At 42.8% G+C, this 19,770-nt stretch overlaps 1 protein-coding gene across 2 annotated transcripts in view; it reads left to right on the top strand.

Annotated features, from left to right (window-relative positions):
* Nucleotides 1-5,711: 5,711 nt before the first annotated feature.
* MTMR10 (myotubularin related protein 10) overlaps nucleotides 5,712-19,770 on the top strand; it is a 61,286-nt gene continuing 47,227 nt past the window's right edge. For both annotated transcript variants that reach the window (XM_083712183.1, XM_083712182.1), the window contains exons 1-2: nucleotides 5,712-6,075; nucleotides 12,267-12,327. In XM_083712183.1, the coding sequence (XP_083568309.1) occupies nucleotides 6,022-6,075; nucleotides 12,267-12,327 (115 nt within the window). In that variant the 5' untranslated portion in view covers nucleotides 5,712-6,021. The remainder of the gene's footprint in view (nucleotides 6,076-12,266; nucleotides 12,328-19,770) is intronic.

Here is a 19,770-nt window from a genome sequence, read left to right as displayed (position 1 = left end):
GAAATAGCAGCTGCATTGTACCCTGATCTACAAGTCAATTGCCAGAATCTCCCACAGAAATGCTGGGAATTGGGAGAAATTGAAACGGAGTGGTGGGTGTTCCTTTTCCCCTCCCTCCTGCATCTTGCTCCCAGTGCCAATGTGGCAAACATCAGCAGATGCAGAATCGTGTGTTGGAGAACCAGATGATACGTACCCCACAAACCTGCTTTTGCAAGCATTAATTTCCATTTTGCACACACCAGAAATGCACAATCCATGACCCTTATGACACAGGAGGAAAAGAAGATGAAGCTTCATACCGAGCCAGACCATCTAGCTCAGGATGGTCTACACAGACTGGCAGCAGCTTTCCAGGTTTTCAGGCAGGGAGCCTTTCCCAGCTTTCCCTGGAGATGCTGGAGATAGAATCCAAGACCTCCTACATGCAAAGCAACTGCTCCACCACTGAGCTCTGTCCCCTGGTTGTACGGGTTATTCAGATACAGCAAATGGGGAGTTGGCAAGTGGTTTTTTCTTCTTTAAAAAACTTACTGGATGTTTTTGTGGAAAGAGTAAATCTGGATTAAATGTGGGGAAATCTGGGCTGGCAATGATGTTCATGTGGACGCTGGAAAAAACGTGCATGCAAGATAACACTACAGTAATCCCACAATAAACCCTTGTCTGGAAGCACTCTTCATTTACGGATAAAAGCCTTTAATTTACTACAGCTGCTAGAGACATGGATTCAATTTGCACATACACTGTAGAACCAACATGCTAAAATCTAGATTATTTCATATTCATATTGTTATTTCTAAGATAAACTTAGCATTTAACAATGAATAAACAACAACTAAAACCAGATTTAAAAATTTGAAAATCTGATCTATTTTTCTTAATTTTAAAAACCTTACTTTAAAAAAAAACTTGATTTTTATTTCTCCCTTGTCTTAGCAGAGCTTGCAGGAGTCTTCCATGAAAGGTGCACATATATGCACCCTGTAGTCTCAAAGTTGTGCACTGGGACTGAGTTGGATGTGCTCCTACACGGGCTTATTGCTAGTGTAGCACAGTGGCCACTGAATCCTGTAGCCTCCCGAGCTTCAGCACAGAACGGCACAGTTACTTATCCAAAGGTTAGCTTTGTAGCATTACAACTAAATAATATATGATCATTTATTTCCTTTTGTGAATAGCATTCTATTATGAGTAACGGAAGTTCTTCCTATTCTTTCCAGGAGGCTGCTTTCCCCCCTGCAAAGGTGGAGGTTTTTTTCTTTTTAATCAAACCATTAAGCACATTACCTAAGTAAAAGAGGATTTCAGCTACTGGGATGGAAAAGTTAATTTTTCACAGATTAGAGGTCAAACGTTTATGTTTAACTCCTGGTAGTCCTATTATGTACAATAAACTTAAAGGTATTACAGCTGGATCCTGAGTTGCTTTGTATGTAGAATCCCATTTCAGTGGCTCTCCTCTTTCCCACGGATCAAGGGGTTTTTATTGGGGGTCACTCTGTGTCTCCTCCCTACACTTAGCATTTTAATTCCCCTAACTCTTAGGCTTAAGGAGACAAGTCAATCTGTAAGCCCCTTCTTCCCCAGCAGAAAAAGCAAAAGGACAAAAATAGGCACCTAGACACATGAAAGGGAAACCTTCCCCAACCTGGCGCCCTCCAGGTGTTTTGGACTCCAACACCCATCAGAGCTGAGTTGTCCACAGCAACTGGAGGCTCTCAGGTCAGGGAAGGCTGCTCTAGAGTGTGCTCACAATGGAATCCAGAAACTGGCTTCACATACATAGACCCACGCCCCACTGGTATACTGAAGCAAAGGCTTTCTTTGAGACTCCTTTTTCAGCAATATCTCAGAAGTTGTTTACAACGTCATGATTACAACAATGACATGGAATGCAATTTGGTAGCATTGCCCTTCACAGTTTACTTTTGCATAACAGTTTTGTGCAATTACATGATCATTTGGCTTTGCATGTCTGGTGATGCTATTTGCTATAATATGCAGATGCCTTTCATTGTTTGCCTGTATTCCATCAGCAAAAAACAAACAAAACAAAACCCCAAACCCAGCAACATCATTATGAAGTGATGTGTTAACTAAGCCTTTATCCTTTGTTTCTAGTACTGAAATGATTATCACACAAGTTAATCCAAGAATAATATGGAACTCTCTGAAATGACACCTTTTCTTATCTTTGTATCTTTGTGTAAAACATTTTAAACAAAAAATATATATTAAGCAAGGACTGTATTTTAAAATGTAATAGCATCTTAATAAATTCACATTTTGTTTTTAAAAATTTGTCATGGAAAATCACAACTCACTTTGTTTTCTTAGCTAGATGTTGAAGGGAAGGAAGATAAAAGAGTATATGGAAAAATATATCAAAGTTCTCCAGGCTTCAGGCTAAAAATAGGTGAGGAAGGAGAGGGCACAGAAGCTGCACTGGTATAAGCTCCCATTGTGGCAGGGAAGACATTGCTCTCTCACCAATGCACATACAGAATCTGGCCAAACTGGTAGAATTTAACAGGGGTGATGGGAGTTCTTCATTCACTGTACCTAAGCACAGCAGGCTAGCTTACAGGAACTAAAGGAGCAAGGGGGTAGTGGCTGCCGCCCACAGCATCTGCCACCTGAGGTAATTGCCTTCATCTGCTTAATACAGTGGTACCTCGGGTTACGTACTTAATTCGTTCCAGAGGTCCGTTCTTAACCTGAAACTGTTCTTAACCTGAAGCACCACTTTGGCTAATGGGGCCTCCCGCTGCTGCCGCGCTGCCGGAGCACGATTTCTGTTCTTATCCTGAAGCAAAGTTCTTAACCCGAGGTACTATTTCTGGGTTAGCGGAGTCTGTAACCTGAAGCGTATGTAACCTGAAGCATATGTAACCCGAGGTACCACTGTAGTAGAACTGACGATTAAGCACAAGTTAAGTTTAACTAGGAAGAAAATGCCTTACCTTCACCCAGGCATGCACACCCACCCTGTGTTTTCTGCCATGTCCCCTCCCACACTTTGTGAAGTACAGCCATAAGAAAAATGCTTCCCTGCATGCTACTCTGGAAAGGCTCTGGTAATTCTTTTCTGTGGAATGAGGATCACAACAGCTAGCATTCTTGCAGAGATAGTTTTCTCCCCTAAAATAAAAAAGGTTTGAAGCCTAAAAGGGCAAAGGTTGGAGAAACTGGGAAAGGGATAATTTACTGCTGTGTGTTTAAAACTGTTAAAGAAAAACTCTTAATGAGAAAACACAGGGTGAAATTGAAGTGCATCTGTGAAGGTGAAATGTGGCCTATATGCCGAAGTTTAATCCAAGGAGACCTCCAGTTAACGGTTAAACAGAGGGATGAATTCTGTGCTATCTGCTGTGTTCATACTGTACTGACTAATAAGCAACCTGAAAGTGCACCGCTTTTGAAGCCAATATTTGTCTTAAACCCACCAAAACAACACATACCGGTAAATTCAAGAAATTCAAGAAAATAAATATCTTGACACTTTCCTCAATAAACATAAATGTAATAAAATAAATAAATAAAAAGGTAGTAAAGGGAATTTTGTTTCATTTTGCTTCTCTAATGTTTGAAAATTCACCAACATCACAAAGATAAAATTTTGTTGCACCAAATTCAGATACTTAGGGATACATATAACCAAAAACCTCAACAAACTATACATCCACAATTACAGTGGTGCCTCGCAAGACAAAAAGAATCCGTTCCACGAGTCTCTTCGTCTTGCGGTTTTTTCGTCTTGCAAAGCAAGCCCATTAGCGGCTTAGCGGATCAGCTGTTAAGCAGCTTAGCAGATCAGCTGTTAAGCGGCTTAGCGGCTTGGGAAAAATGGGGGGGAGGGAAAAAAACCCCGCAGGAACTCGCAAGACATTTTCGTCTTGCGAAGCAAGCCCACGGGAAATTCATTTTGCGAAGCACCTCCAAAACAGAAAACCCTTTCGTCTAGCGGGTTTTCCGTCTTGCGAGGCATTCGTCTTGCGGGGTACCACTGTACAAGCCGCTGTGGTGAGAAATTAACAAAGACTTCAGGAAATGGAACAACACCAACTTCACCCTCTCAGACAAAATAACCGTGATCAAAATGATCATTCTCCAAAATTAACCTACCTATTCCAAACCTTCCCAATCTGGATTCCCCCAACCCAACTCTGTAAATGGTAGAAAAAAACTACACTCGTTTATTTTCTTGCACAAAAAGCCAAGAATAAGCTCCAAATATCTGTACCTCCTTTCTTCAGAAGGAAGATGGGGAATTCCCAGCATAGAACTACATTGCCAACCAAGTGCACCACATAATCCCATACATTCTAGAGGATGAGATAAAACAATGAGTCCACTGTGAGACATATTCAAAAAGACCCCCATCACAGCATACCCATTCCTCCAAAACAAAGGAAAATCCCCACAATGCTAATCAGGTTTACACAAACTAGGGGACACCGAAATACCCTGGGCCAACACACCACCAACTGCACGCCTTCTTAAGACAACCCAACAGTTAAATCAGCTGCCACTAGGCCCTTGACCACCGCCAAAAACCTCCTCCTAACAGCAGAGGGACACGGCAAGGGGCTGGTGCAGTCAAACCTCGGTTTTCAAACGTCTCGACTGCTAAATGTTTCGGAAGCCAAATGCCGAAAACCTGGAAGTGAATGCTTCTGTTTTCAAACGCGTCCTGGAAGTTGAACAGCTTCTGAGGCACGTTTGTCATTTTTTTCCATTGACTTTGCAGCCAGCCCGTTGATCCTGTTTTTGAACGTTTTGGAAGTTGAACGAACTTCCGGAACGGATTATGTTCAAAAACTGAGGTTCCACTGTATCCACAATATACAGAATGCTGCCCCAGAATCCAACAAACCCCCTCAATGCAATCAAAAAACAATGGGAGTGTGTCCTAGGCTACGAAATAAACCCTACACAGTGGACTAGAGGGGAGCTGGCAGGCAGCCCTGCCCCCAGGCTGACATTTCCAAGGCCCCCTCCCCCACACCAAGCTGGAAATGGGGAGGGCAGGGGGGGCGGAAACTTGCCTTATTTTCTGGATACATTTCCCCCTTAAATTATGGAATAATAAAACATATAATCTATGGATTTAAAATGTTTAATGTATTTTGTTAAGGTTCAATTTCTTTGATGAATAAAAATGTCTTTTACGACCATTTAATTCAATAAATGGTTGCCTATAAAAATGAAATAATGGAAAATATAAAACCCTTATGATTATTTGGTTCAACAAATTTTTGCCCTAAAAAATTAAAATAGTTGAAAATAAAAAACCCTAAATTCAATGCATGTGTGCCTTAGCAATGCTTTCCTTGATTGAAAAGGAAAAAAACCTCCCGATTATTTTATTCAATAAATGTTTGCCTTTAATTTAAAAAAAAAATGAAAAGGAAGCCCTCCAACGGCCAGGCTGACTCCCCAACGCCTTTGGCGGCGCCTCCTGGAATGGCCGCTGGCCGAGCCCGGGGGGGGGGAGGCCTCCGTTCTCGCGGACCGGCCGCGTTTGACCCTCCGCCCCACCGTCCGACACCTCCCTCCTTTCACAACGAGCGTTGCTAGGAGACGAGAGGCGAGAGGAGGGCGGGGTGGGAGAGGAAGAAGCAGCTGCCCGCCCTCCCCTGTCACGCCCCGCCCCGCGGCCTCTGGCTCGTGCCATTGGCCTTCCCCGTGGGCTGCGGCTCCTCCCCTTCCGGGGCGGGGCGCCGGAGCCTCTGACTCCCGCCTTGGTAACCTTCAGCGCGGCGTGAGGATGGCGGAGGCGGGGTCAGGAGGGAGGGAGGGAGGAGCAAGCAGCGGCAGCCGACGCGACGACGGCCGCGGAGGGAGCGCGAGCGCGTGACGTCGGGGGCGTGGCTTCTCCGGCGTAGTAGTAGCCGCCGCCGCCGCCGCGGGCGTGAGGTGGGGCCAAGAGGCGAGCCCGGAGCTCCGAGGGAGAAGGAGCCAGCGAGGGGCGAGCGGGGTCGGCCTGGCTCGGGAGTCGCCGCCGCCGTCGCGGTCATGTTTCCTCTCAAGCCCCCCAAGGCCACCTTCAAGTCCTACCTCTTGCCTCAGGTAAGGCGCGCGCGCCCGGGCGGCGTCTGTTCTCCCTCCGAAGTCACTTCGGGTCTGAGGTGCGAGGAAGCCCCTTTCGAGCTCCGGCTTGAGCTGGAGGGAGCCGCCGCCGCCGCCCTCGCCCTCCTGCTGCTGCTGCTGCTGCTGCGCGCGGGGCTCCCCGCGAGTCTGGGGCAGGAGCGAGGGCGCCCCCTCCACCTCCGAGGGGCCCCCTAATAGAACAGCGCAGCCCTTGTGTCTTGCGGGGGGGGGGGGTCCTAAGCGGATGACGGGCCGTCTGCAAATCCAAGAAATAACAGCGATGATAATAGGAAGCCCAGATTCATGCATGCGCGTGTTTCGATGTCGTCGCTCGCCCTGGGACCTTGGAGTGGAGGATGGGAAATAAATAACAACAATAAGTGCAATTCGCACTGAGCTCAGTGGGACTTCTTTCATGATTTGGTTTGTTTTTTTACAGCTGAAGTCGCCCGCTCCTGTCTTTGCTTGGTGGGACTTGAGGAAACACTGAGTAATGCACAAGATTAATAATAATAATAATAAACTGATTATTGCAGAAGTTGCTTAGCTAAACATCCACACATTGAAATGTAGCAGGTGCTCCAGTGCAGCAGCATTCTCTGCACGTATGGAAGCTTCCTTGGCAGCAAGTCAACTCCATGGGCTGATTTCTGGGAAAACATGTCCTGGAGCAGGGCTGTCACCTTGCAGTCCTAATGCATTACTTTGCAATGAGCCCTCTTCCCTCCTTTCCCTTAGTGCAATTTAACTTTTGAGGAAAGTGTGTCTAGGAAACCAGCTTGCAGTCTTGTGGGATTGACTTTTGCGTTAACATGTTTAGGATTGCTTTCTTATGCCCTGCTAAAGAATGCTATCCTACACATACCTCTTCTTGGAATAAGCCCCATTGGGGTTTGAGTCTGCATAGGCATGCATAGAATGGCCATGTGTGAGGCATGCAGTTTGTTTTACTGTTTCCTCAGAAGCAAGCTCCATTGTGTTCAGTCTGTGTGGGCTTGTTTGTTAATAGCCTGAAGGATCAAAGTACAGTGGTACCTCGGTTTACAAACTTAATCGTTCCAGAAGTCCGTTCTTAAACTGAAACCATTCTTAATCCAAGGCACGCTTTCCAGGATGAGGCCTCCCGCCGCCGGTGCCCTTCCACCGTTCGGATTCCGTTCTTAGACAGAGGTTACGTTCTCAAACCAAGACACTATTCGCGGTTTTGCAAAGTTCGTAAACTAAATCGTTCTTAAACTGGACTGTTCTTAAACCGAAGTACCACTGTATCACAGTCCCACTTTCCCAGAAAGTGGGCTGTGGAGATTCTAAGAACAATTGTGCTAATAATTTTAAATACAGTGTTTCAGAAATATATGCAGAGCTTGATGGATAACTCTTATTTCAAGCAATACAGTACTAAAATCATGCCAAATTTGGGAGAAAAATAGGCTTGTTGGTTCTGTATCATCCCCATGAAAGTGGCAGAATAACACATTCCTTAAAACTCACAACTAACTTCTTTCTCTTTTGTAAAGCTCCAATTTTCTCCTGTAGTTAGTGAAATGGGACAGCAGCCAAATGGCTCCTTAAACCAAGGTTACAGTTGCCAAAATGGGATGTCTAGTTGCAATTTTTGAGCAGGACGGCTCTAAAGTCTTGTTTTTCAAATAATGCACTGACTGTGCTTGATTATCAGTTAAACATCTGGCTAGTTCAGGTGACAACCTTGAGCTAGGTTAAGAACTTTGAAAACTGAAAGAAGAAAAATCACTTTATCCAGGGACAGTCCACATATATTCCCACCTCTTTTTCTTAATGGTGACAATCCCATTCACAATATAAGAATATTCTTCACAACTTTGAGCAGGGCTGTGGGGTGGGGTAAGTGAAGACAAGCTACAACAATTGACTATAATGTTGTTCACTGCTCTTGCTCAGGCTTTACAGAAAAAGCATTTTGGTTCATGAAATTCATTCTGATTGAGCATGTAAAATATAACAGATAGAATTCTACAGGATATGGTGTGAAAACAGTCAAGATCCAATGATCCCTAGACATGCACCTCCAGATGGTAGAGATGTCACTTGGTTGCAAGTGGCCGATAGCCAGGTGCAAAATTCACCTGGTGTCTGGCTAATTTTGAGCACTGACAAGGAGCCAACAGTTGTAGGGTGAAGGTCAGGCAGACTGAAGCTCAGAATGAACACAGACTTTAATCTTTGAGAATTCTTGGAAAAGAAGTGATGTCCCTGCAGACTGGAGGTGTTGTCCCTCTCTTCAAAAGGGCGGGGGGAAACCCAGTAACTAGTGAGCTTGACATCGATTCCAGGAAAGGTCCTAGAACCGATAATTCAACAATCTGTGAGCACATAGAAAAGGAGTCTTTAATTACTAAGACCCAGCATGAGTTTCTCAAAAACAAGTCATGTTAGACGAATCTCATTTCTTTTTTCCCCTTCTTTTTTTTGATGGAATTACAAGCTTGGTGGATCAGGGAAATGCTGTGGAAATATTGTATCTTGATTTCAGTAAGGCTTTTGACAAAATCCCCTATTATATATTTTTTGTGAGGAAGCTGGTAAAATGAGGATTGAACAAGGTAACTGTTAGGTGAATTTGTAGCTGGTTGATTGACCAAACCCAAAGAGGACTCATTAATGGTTCCTCATCACCCTGGAAAAAGTGACAAGTGGGGTGCCACAGGGTTCTGTCCTGGGCCTGTTGTTGTTCAACATCTTTATAAACGACTTGAATGAAGGAATTGAGGGGATGTTCATCAAATATTCAGATGACATCAAATTGGGATGAGGGAGCTAATGCCGCAGAAGACAGAATCAGGATTCAGAATGACCCTAACAGATTGGAGAGGTGACACTAACAAAATAAATTTCAATAGGAACAAATGTCAGGTTCAGCTCTTGGGCAGGAATAACCAGCTGCACATATATAAGATGGGAGACACCTGCCTTGTTAGTAGTACATGTGAAAAGTATCTAGGGGTCTTGGTGGACTGCAGTGTGATGCAGCAGCAAAAAAGCTAATGCTGTTCTAGACTGCATAAACAGAATTATAGTGTCCAGAACAAGGTAAGTAATAGTACCACTCTATTCTGCCTTGGTCAGACCACACCTGGAATACTGTGTCCAATTCTGGGCACCACAATTTAAGAAGGATATTGACAAGCTCAAACATGTGCAGAGGAGGGTGACCAAGATGATCAAAGGTCTGGAAATCAAGCCTTATGAGGAGCGCTTGAAGGAGCTGGGTGTGTTTAGCCTGGAAAAGAGGAGACTGAGAGGAGATACAATAGCCATCTTCAGATATCTCAAGGGCTGTCACATGGAAGTGGGAACAAGCTTGTTTTCTTCTGCTCTGGAGGGTAGGGCCCAAGCCAATGGTTTAAAGTTGCAAGAAAGGAGATTCCAACTAAATCTATGGGGGGAAATTCTGTTAGTTAAGAGCTGTTTGACAGTGGAACAGATTCCTGAGGGAGGTTGTGGACTCTCCTTCCTTGGAAGTTTTTAAGCAGAGGTTGGATGGCCATCTGTCATGGATGCTTTAGCTGAGATTCCTGCATTGCAGGGGGTGGGACTGGATGACCTTTGGGGTACCTTGCAGCTCTACACTTCTATGATTGATTGTCACCTCTTTTTGTGTATAATGCCTCTTTGCATACTTCCCTTTCCCCATTATTTGGCAACTAGTTTAAATATGTGGCCTTCTTATATACTTGGCAAAATTTGTATTTCAGTGTTACAACAAGAAATAGAGTTGTCTGGCTCTCCTCAGACTACCCCTGCTTTTAAATGTCCAGTTCATAGCTTTGAGGAATGGCTAATATGTTTATAAGGATTACTTTAATCACCTTTTTATCATTAGACATTCTTTGCTGTTAGCAACTACTTGCTGTTAATAGCTCAACAGGTACACAATTTTATATCACAGTATCTTGAAGTTGAATAAAACCTGCACCTGTTAAGTGCTGAAGGCACAAACTCTAGCAAGACAAAAAAATATCAACCCTGGAGCTACTTTAAATTGCCTTCAAAGTACAACAATTTGAGTATAACATTGCTTGTATCTTGTATTTCTTACTTATTTTTAAATTTAGCTGTTCGTTAAACGAACTTCAGCCTGGACACTGAGATCCAGCTCTGAAGTGAGAGGTGAGGTTACATTGAACCAGGCAGAAGGCTTTTTTGGTAGTCGCTCCCATCTTCCCACTAGATGTCAAAACAGATACACAGCTAGGTGATTTTTAAAAGACATCTGAAAGCAGCCCTGTTCAGGGAAGTCTTTAGTGTGATGTTGTATTGTGCTTTACTATTTTTTTGTTGGGTGGGGCTTGGGCAACCCAGTCAGATTGGCTGCTGCATAATAATAATAATATTAAGAATAGTAAATTATCATTATTATTTTCTTATTTTTATTATTATTATATAAAAAAACAGCCTGATTTTTTTTCTTTTTAAAATTCCTGTTTGAAGGATTAAAGTTAAAATGCTACTTGATTCATGTTACTGAAAGATCTGAGGTTAATTTTTTTGGTACATCTAACTCTGATAAAACCAATTTTAAACTGTATTTTAACCAGGAGCTTTTTAGCAAATGTGAAATACCCTGCTTTCAAAACTGATTTGCCATTAAACTTAAAAGTTGACTTCCTGAAGCAAAAAGGTGTTGGTTAGTGAAATTAAAGGGCTGGGAGAAGTTACTATTTTTTCACTGTGACATCAGATAAATTGGTGAGTAAAGTAAAAACCCTTGGGGTGGGGGTTGCTCATTTTTAAATAGGGTGAGTCCTGTTTCATACATGCATGGATGGACACAACCAATGAATGGAAAAAGAAAAGCTGACACATATGTCTGTCAAACCTGCTTACCTACTTTCCCACCCTTAGGAGTGAACAAAAGTCTTCAACAGGGAGGGGATGTTACCTCCCTTGCTTCCACCACATAGAGAGGGCCCTGGCAGTGTGCTTCATCTGCCTCTGTCACCTGAGTTCTGTTGCATCAGAAAAAAGGCCAATGTAGTTCAACTTAGTTCAACCAGATGATCTGGGAAGCGCCCCCCCCCCCCAAGAGCATGAAGGCAATAGCTCCCTTTTTCTATTGTTTCCTCGCAAATGGCATTCAGTTGCATACTGCCTCTGAATTGTATGGTACACATAGCAATGACATTCCCTGGAACTCACTCTCATGATGCCATCTCTTCTTGGCAGATGATAGATCTTGTGGAATATTGTTTCTAATTTTGCACCATGTGATAACACCATGTTGCTGTGGTAGAGCTTTTGATGAAAACTCTCCCCTGATATCACAAAAATTGAATCCTGCCAATTACCCATTCCTGGATCAAGGTTAACCATCGTAATTACTTTTTTAAAAATATATATATATGTGTCCCACTTCTTGACATAAAGCTTCTTCTTTTCTCCATCGTATTGCTAATCAAAATGATTTGTTTTCCTTTTGGCCAAGCACAATTGAAATGCATTTGCTTAGATTTTTACTCAGTTTTGCAATTAAGCTTTTTTAAAAGATAGATTTTTTTTAAATCCTTGTAAGAACTGTGGAAGAAAATGCAGAGAAATAGAACATGTGACTAAAAACAGCATGCCAAAAAATCCCAGTAAAAGTGAGGCTGTTCCAAAGGGCTTACACCTTCTTCTTATGCCTGAGAAAGTTTTTTTAAATCTTCATGGCATGCTTTATGCTGCAGCAAGGTGTCCAGGAGGGTTACTCACAGTTGCAGCATGTGCACATGCAAAGTTGATAAGACTTCCCATATTAACCCACTTGCATAGAAGCCAGTTGTTCTGATACTGCAGATAGTTGCCAGCCTTGCTGAAAGCATAATGTTTATACAGCAGCGGTCATGCACTGTATTAGCTACAGGCAGTTATGTCTGTGCCATAACAGTCTCAAATTGAGAGCTAAGGGCGGCTACCTATGTTTCTTTTATCTTTCTTTAATATCCTCTCTCCTTCTCTTCATTTGCTGTCTCTCTTGGTCCTTTTCTTTTCTTTTCTTCTTTCTGCGCGCGCGCACACACACACACACACACAGACATCACGAGAGCGAGCTATGGGTTAGGTTAGAATATGTATTTCAGACTAGGATTCTACAAGCAATTTAGATTAGTTCATGTATATTACATCTCTCTTTTATCACTATTGTGTTTCAGACTGAAGACAAGATAGCGCCGGAGCCTAGACTTAAAAAATTGGAGCCAGTTCTTTTGCCAGGTAAGCATTCTCTCTCTCGCTGTGTTTTGGGGCCCATATGGGTATATGCAGGAACATGTTTGTCAATCTTTAAGATACCTCTTCCTTATTCTGACATCTGATCCTTTTCTACTCGGTCTTAGAAACTGGGGTAAAAAGGCTATTTGCCCCAACCTGAGCACTAAAACAGTATGTCTAGTTGCATTTTTTAAAAATTCAGCAATACTTTTTATTTGTTTGTTTTATTCATTCAATTATTCATTCAGCCTTCATTGGCATAATTTGGACAATAAAATCATAAGAGAGAGAAATCATGCATGAAACATTGGTAATCCAGACATACTAAACATATAAGACGTATAAAAGACTCAGTAGCCACCATAAAGTAAAATCAAGTAGTTTTAAATTTGACTTTAACAATTTTGGCTAAATATCCTGAATAATGTTGAAGAGAGTGCAACCCAAAATTATATGGTATATTGTATCTGGTGTATTCATACCACAAGAGCAAAGTCTATTCTGGAAGGGTATTTCTTAGAACGTTCCAGACAGTACAAATGGGGGGGGGTGTTTGAATGGGTTAACAAAAAAAGCTTTATGATACAAAGGGGTATCTAAATTATAAAAGTAGTTGGGTATCTTTCCATGACAAGGCTGCACACCTAAGTAAGCAGATGTGCATACAGAGGGCTGAATAGGATAGTCTTTGAAATTCATGATCTAACAGCCTCTGCTTAATGAGAGAGCAAATATGTAACTCATCCAGTAAGAGAGAATCTATTGCAGTCCCTATTTGTTTTAGCTTAAAGGTAATTGCAGAAAACACGTAAAATTATGTGAATCTCTCAGTAAATAAGTTAGGCTTTCAGAGTGTGTACTAAAATGAATTTTTAACCACATTTAAAAGTCATGACTTAACCCCTAGATTTTAAGAGATGCTGATCTAGCTCAGTACATATTGTTAAAAGAAGGATGCCTTAATACCCTCAACTTTACTATTAAAGCCTGTTATCCATAAATGCAGAAACTGATTGATTGATCGATCAATCAATCAATCAATCAATCAATCTTTATTGTGGTCAAAGACCAGACAGCAAAATTAACAGCAGCAACGTACACTTCATCAGCATCAAGTGGCGGATGTAATTAAAAATTCCCTATAAACTTATTTATCTTAAAAAATAATACTCCTTCAACTAAAATCAGTGTTCCAAAGTTTAAAATCAGTGCTCATTCATCAGCCATCACTGTCACCACACTATCTTGTCCTTGTTGCCATAAAACAGAATTTTGTGACAGGCCTGGTGATAGTCAGATAGTTGTCGGCAAGAAAGTATTTAATATAGGTTTCTTCAGAGCAGCCAGGTAATTTTCTTAATAATGGCGAAATTAGCTCTCTTCAGGTATCATGAAGGGCAGTATAGAAGAACATGCACAATGGTTTCAATCTCATCAGAGTTGCATTGGCATAATCATTATTCAGTTGGGATGCTGTGATATCTGCTCTCTAATAATGCTGAAGGGAGAACATTAAAATGGGCTCTGGAAAATGCCCAATGATGTTTAGGGTTGTCCAGGCCACTTAAGTGGGGACGCGGGTAGCGCTGTGGGTTAAACCACAGAGCCTAGGACTTGCCGATCAGAAGGTCGGCGGTTCGAATCCTCGTGACGGGGTGAGCTCCTGTTGCTCGGTCCCTGCTCCTGCCAACCTAGCAGTTCAAAAGCACTTCAAAGTGCAAGTAGATAAATAGGTACCGCTCCAGCGGGAAGGTAAAACAGTGTTTCCGTGCGCTGCTCTGGTTTGCCAGAAGTGGCTTAGCCATGCTGGCCACATGACCCGGAAGCTGTACGCCGGCTCTGTCTGCCAATAAAGCGAGATGAGTTCCGCAACCCCAGAGTTGGTCACGACTGGACCTAATGGTCAGGGGTCCCTTTACCTTTACCTTTTAGGGTACTTAAGTAATTTGCTGGGTGTGATCTTTGAGGTTCATGTAAGGATTTATAAATTTTAGAGGACTGGTTAAGATCATTTTGGTATTCTATATCCCAGATTCGTTCTTTAATTATACCGTATTTTTCGCTCCATAAGACACACTTTTTTCCTCCTAAAAAGTAAGGGGAAATGTCTGTGCGTCTTATGGAGCGAATGCACTGGGCGTCAGAGGGATCCCTCGGCTACAGCTGCAGTCGCGAGCTGAGGGATGCCTTCGCAGCCAGAGTTATGGCTGCGCAGCTATTGCTCTTGCTCTGCTGGCTTCTCAGCACAGCGGGATGGGGGACAGACGGGGCTCTGTGTAAGGGCTCCCTTGTGTCCCCCATGCCGCTTTGCTGGGAAGCCAACAAGAGCAAGAGGCACCGCACAGTTATCGCTCTTGCTCTGTTGGCTTCGCTCTAGGATTCCTTTCCAGTTCCAGCAGTTCATTGGTTAAAAAAAAAGATACCAGCCCTAAGAGCCCTGCCTACCCCTACACGTGCATGTGCCTTCCGATCCCACTGTACTTGGAATGGAGGCATGTGTCCCATGAGCCAGTACAGGGTGCATTTGCTTGGAAATAAGCCCCACACAGGATGCGGGTGGCGCTGTGGGTAAAACCTCAGCGCCTAGGACTTGCCGATCGCATGGTCGGTGGTTCGAATCCCCGCGGCGGGGTGCGCGCCCGTTGTTCGGTCCCAGCACCTGCCAACCTAGCAGCTCGAAAGCACCCTTAAGTGCAAGTAGATAAATAGGGACTGCTTACCAGCGGGAAGGTAAACTGTGTTCCGTGTGCTGTGCTGGCTCGCCAGATGCAGCTTGTCACGCTGGCCACGTGACCCAGAAGTGTCTGCAGACAGCGCTGGCTCCCGGCCTATAGAGTGAGATGAGCGCACAACCCTAGAGTCCGTCAAGACTGGCCCGTATGGGCAGGGGTACCTTTACCTTTACCTTTAAGCCCCACACAAGATAATGATGTACAAAAATAAGCATATTGAATGGGGCTGCTTGGGGGGCTCCCTTCCACCCCCAGTATTAAGAAAGAAAGGAGAGGTGAAGGGTAGGTGGCAAGCCAAGAAGGGCGGAGGGGATGAGGAGGAGAAAAATAGATCAACCTTTTCCCTAAAAAGCAAACTGGGAAGTGGGATGCAGATGAAGGCTGCCTACTTTGTCTCTTCCCACCCCTGACCATACACAGCCTACATTTTTAACAGTTGCTATCATGTGGAGTAGATGAATATTTATTTCCCAGAAGGCTCACTGTGAAACTCCACTTTTTCTCCAGTCCTATAACTTAATGTGAGATTAAGCAATAACTGATTGCCACACTTGGGTGCTGGTAAAGCAAGTGATGAAGCTTGCCTCCAAGCATGGATTTTCCTTTTTACTTGGGCTTAAGGGTGAAGAGAGCACTTGAGTAATGGTCCGTATTTGTTGCTCATGTATTGTGTGGGAAGGGGCCAGAAATTCATGGTAGAGCACCTGTATGTAAATGGTCCCAGGTTCAGTCTGCAGAAAGGGCTGGAAATGCATCCTTTCTGAAACTGTAGAGAGCAGCTGCCTGTTGTTCTGAACAATCCTGAGCTAGATGGACCGGTAGTCTGCTTCAGTTGAAGGCAGCTTCCTATGATGTTGTTCCTATGTTGTCTGTACAGCACCAGTGACATGCACTCAGTCCAGGACCGCCACTGAATTGTCTAAAACTCTGTATAAAACATGTAGCTATTAAATCTGTAAAAGATAACTGGCAGTGCCCCATCTGTGGGTATAGTAATCTAAAGTAACTATGGCCTCTTAATTTGACTAATTCTGTGCTGAACTTTGGTTTACAGCCCAATGGGTCTTTCTTTTATCAGTCAGAAGCACAGAGAGATGCTGGCTTGTCCTGCACACAGCTCAACTGCATTCTACCATAGTCGTTGCACAAAGCTTAGTTTTCCACACTTCATGATTTATTGGTATTTGAGATTTCTCCACACTTGGCAACGGACTTGCTGTTTCAACCTACTTGAAGGGTAGGAATAGTTGCCGGGTCATGAACTGCAGAGAACATAAATAAATATCATACAGGAGGCAGCACACTGCCCCCCCCCCCCCGGGAGCTGCTCCCAGATTATTTAAGCATACATTGCAAACAGATAAAGCAACCCCCTCTGTTCGCTTACAAGCTTAAAAGTGCCTCACATCCAAGTTATCAGAATTCAGTTTTCCAATTAAAATAACAGCATAACTTTCGGTGTGTGTTTTCACTGAAGCTTTGACCCGTGGAATATTTTTGTGAAACATTCTAAAACTGCAAACAACATGGGAGGCAGTTGTTGATGTGGGCTGAAGAATGAGTCATTATTGAGGCCAGCTGATTCTGCAAAGGACAGTCTGACTAAAGAGGAATTAGAATGTCACATCAGAAAATAGAGAATTTAAGTGTAGGGGGACTGAAGATTGATATACTGTTAGGATATATAGTGAATATTTTGCATTTTCTGTATAGTGGGAGTGCGTCCAGAGTACAACAGTGTCTTACTTCCCTGTTAGAGGAGAAAAAAGGAGCTCCACCTCTGTACGATAGTTCTCTATCCTGTTGAATGCAGCTACAACAGGGGTAGGGGAACGTCCAGCTTGTGGGCATGTAACATTGGCCCTCCTTGAATCCCAGGTTGGCCTGTTAGGCCCTTCCTTGTTGGAGTATGTCACATTCTCTCCCCCCCCCCCCCTTATGGGCAATGCAACTTACCTTGCTCCAGGATCTTGAAGGAGTGTGCAGTGAAACCAGCTGCAGTGGAGGAGAAAAATTCAATTTTAGCAGAGGTTTCACTTCAAACCCCTTTGTGTTCCTAGAGCAAAGCCTCTTTGAAGCTTCGGAAAGCTGTCTGGACAAACGCTGGCTCCCTTGGCCTGAAGCGAAATGAGCTCTGCAACCCCATAGTCACCTTTGGTTCAGGGGTCATTTACCTTTTACCTTTACAGGCAACAAGCAATTTACTTGTGTCCAATTGACTTGCAACTCTGCACACAAACATTGCGGTGATGCAGAAGTGGTCAGAAAAGGGTCAGAACAGTGGCTGTGTGGAGCGGAGCATGCAGTTACCCAAAACGCAACACCCAGACAAATTGGGGGTTGCCTGTAATGTCAAGTGCTTGGTGTGTGGGTGATTTTTTCAAATTTGGCCCAGAAGGGGTCGGTCAGATATAACTGGCCCACCACACCCAAGGTTCAAGTTTCATTTTTGTCTGTACTAGAAAGAATATCATAGCAATGAGGAAGGTTTTTAATGCTTAAGCCCCATTTTCTCCTCACTTTCCAGACAGCAAATTATACAGTGTAAGTTTGGGATTTCCCTCCAGTTGTAGGAAGTACCGGTAGTTATGAGACTTAATTGGTCATCGTTAGTAGGAGATTATCCTCCAGTGAGTTGATATTGCTGACAGCATAGAAGTGAAATAGGCATATTGACTGTGACTTGTAACAACACAGGTTTCTATTGAATTCTGCAGAAATTTAGGGTGGCATTTCCATGGGAAAGCTATTGCTAAAGTCCTAACAAACTTTGGCCAAAAAGAGGCCTCAGTTATTTTTCATGTTTCATCTTTCACAACCAGTGTACAGAATGCATAGTTAACCAGCTAATTCAGGATGCAGGCAGGTAGCATTGTTCCCTGCTAGATCTTCTAATTTCATCCTAGCTACATTCCATTACTTATTCTATGCTTAGTTCTCTATCTCTAAATCAGAATATTTGAAGAATAAACTTCGTTAACTTTCTGTCTATGAATGTTCTGAAATTTGCCCATTTTATCAGAACTCTGCAACTGTCCTTACTAACATCTTGAAAAGATGTAAACTCTGCTGCTGACACACTTCAGCAAGTTTAGTTGCACCCCTGCTTGCTTGTATTACTATTCTGATCAGAAGTGAGTTAGTTACTGTCCCTATTTAACATGCTCTGTTCTCCTGCTCCCAAAGAGCTAATGTAATTGGGCAGAACCAACTGATGTATGTAGTTTAGTTAATTGGTTAGAATGTCTTGATAGGCAGCATTTTGTAAATTCAGATAATAAATGTTCATCTTTTGTTACCCTTTCTTCGCACACTCTACTTCCTTCTGTTGTGTGGGTGGGTTCAACGAAATGTCCTTTATTTACTGTTCTCTCACCCCTCTTTTCTTCCCACATTGTCAAGATGGTAGTGCTAGATTCATAACAACAGTGTGGATTCCTGTAGGTTAAACACTGAACCCCAAAACATGAAATTTTAAGCCAAGTTGGAGTTGTACTGCTGTATGTTTTTGGTAGTGTTTTTGTGGGTTGTATGTTTTTAAAAAGCACAGATTTAGAACGTTCTCTCTTTTTATATTCCTTCCCCATCAGTTGCTAGATGCATCATCAAACACAAATCACAGTATTCTAGAAGTATGTATACAGTTGAGTTATGCTATATTTCCAACCACCCCAAACCTGGTTTCTGTGATGCTATTATTATTATTTTTTACATTTATAATAAAACACTTGCATTTAAAGGAGAATTTAGTTTCGGAAGCATTGGTATGGCATGTGTCTAGTTCTATATTAAGCACTAAAATAATTTCTTACATTTGTGGTTCAGTGCAGGAAGTTCAATGACTGCTTTGGTTGTTCTGAGTTAGGAATGATTCATGTGCTAACGTTCTACCCCTTATGCTTAAAACTTTTATGCAGGCTCTGTTAGAGGAGGTTGCATTTATGCATAGATGGGTAAAATTATAGGTAAGAGCTATCATCTCTAAACTAAGCTTGGACTAGTACAAATCACTGAATTATCTGAGAATACCCATGTTCCTATTTATTGTATACTTGATATAACTCATTTTTATAGACATACGGAAAATATCCATAACAAAGGTTTTGACTGAAACTGAACCCATTTTCAGATTATTGTGGTTCTTTTCCTTTGTCTACTATTAAACCTGTGAACCTCTTTCTTCAATCGGATGAGAGGAGTCATACATATTTTATGCAACTAATTGTGGTCTGGATTTGGAACTGAGAGGTTCTTTGTGCATATTTATAGTGGAGATCCTGACCTTAAATGACATGCAGATGATGGTTGGTTAATTTACAAGTGCTTGGAAAGGGGCATTTGTTCTCATCTGAGCCAATGAATGGTCAATAGCAGACCAGGTTGGGATACCATTAGTGTATGCCATGGTTTGCTTCTTTGGTTGTGCTGGAACAAGCTCTGACTTGGCACAACCAAATGTAGATCAGAGCTTTAGGAGACAAGGAGTTAAAGGACATGCTCAGGGTAACAAAGATGATCATGAAAATCAAGAACGGTGTGTGTAATAGCGAGCCTTCTGGGGCTTTGAACTGGTTTTCTGAGTCGACATTTTAGAAAATGATTATTAATCTTACTATTTCATGAGTTTATATCGTGTATATTTGGCTAATAAAACAATCTGTGGCCTTTTAAACTTTGGGGGGGTATTGTTTTTGTTTGTTACTATGCTATGTAT

The sequence above is a fragment of the Podarcis gaigeae genome, assembly GCF_964106915.1.
Source record: "Podarcis gaigeae genome assembly, chromosome: 14".
Taxonomy (NCBI): Eukaryota; Metazoa; Chordata; class Lepidosauria; order Squamata; family Lacertidae; genus Podarcis; species Podarcis gaigeae.
Note: the sequence above shows the minus strand (reverse complement) of the source record. Positions and strands in the feature narration are given on the sequence as shown.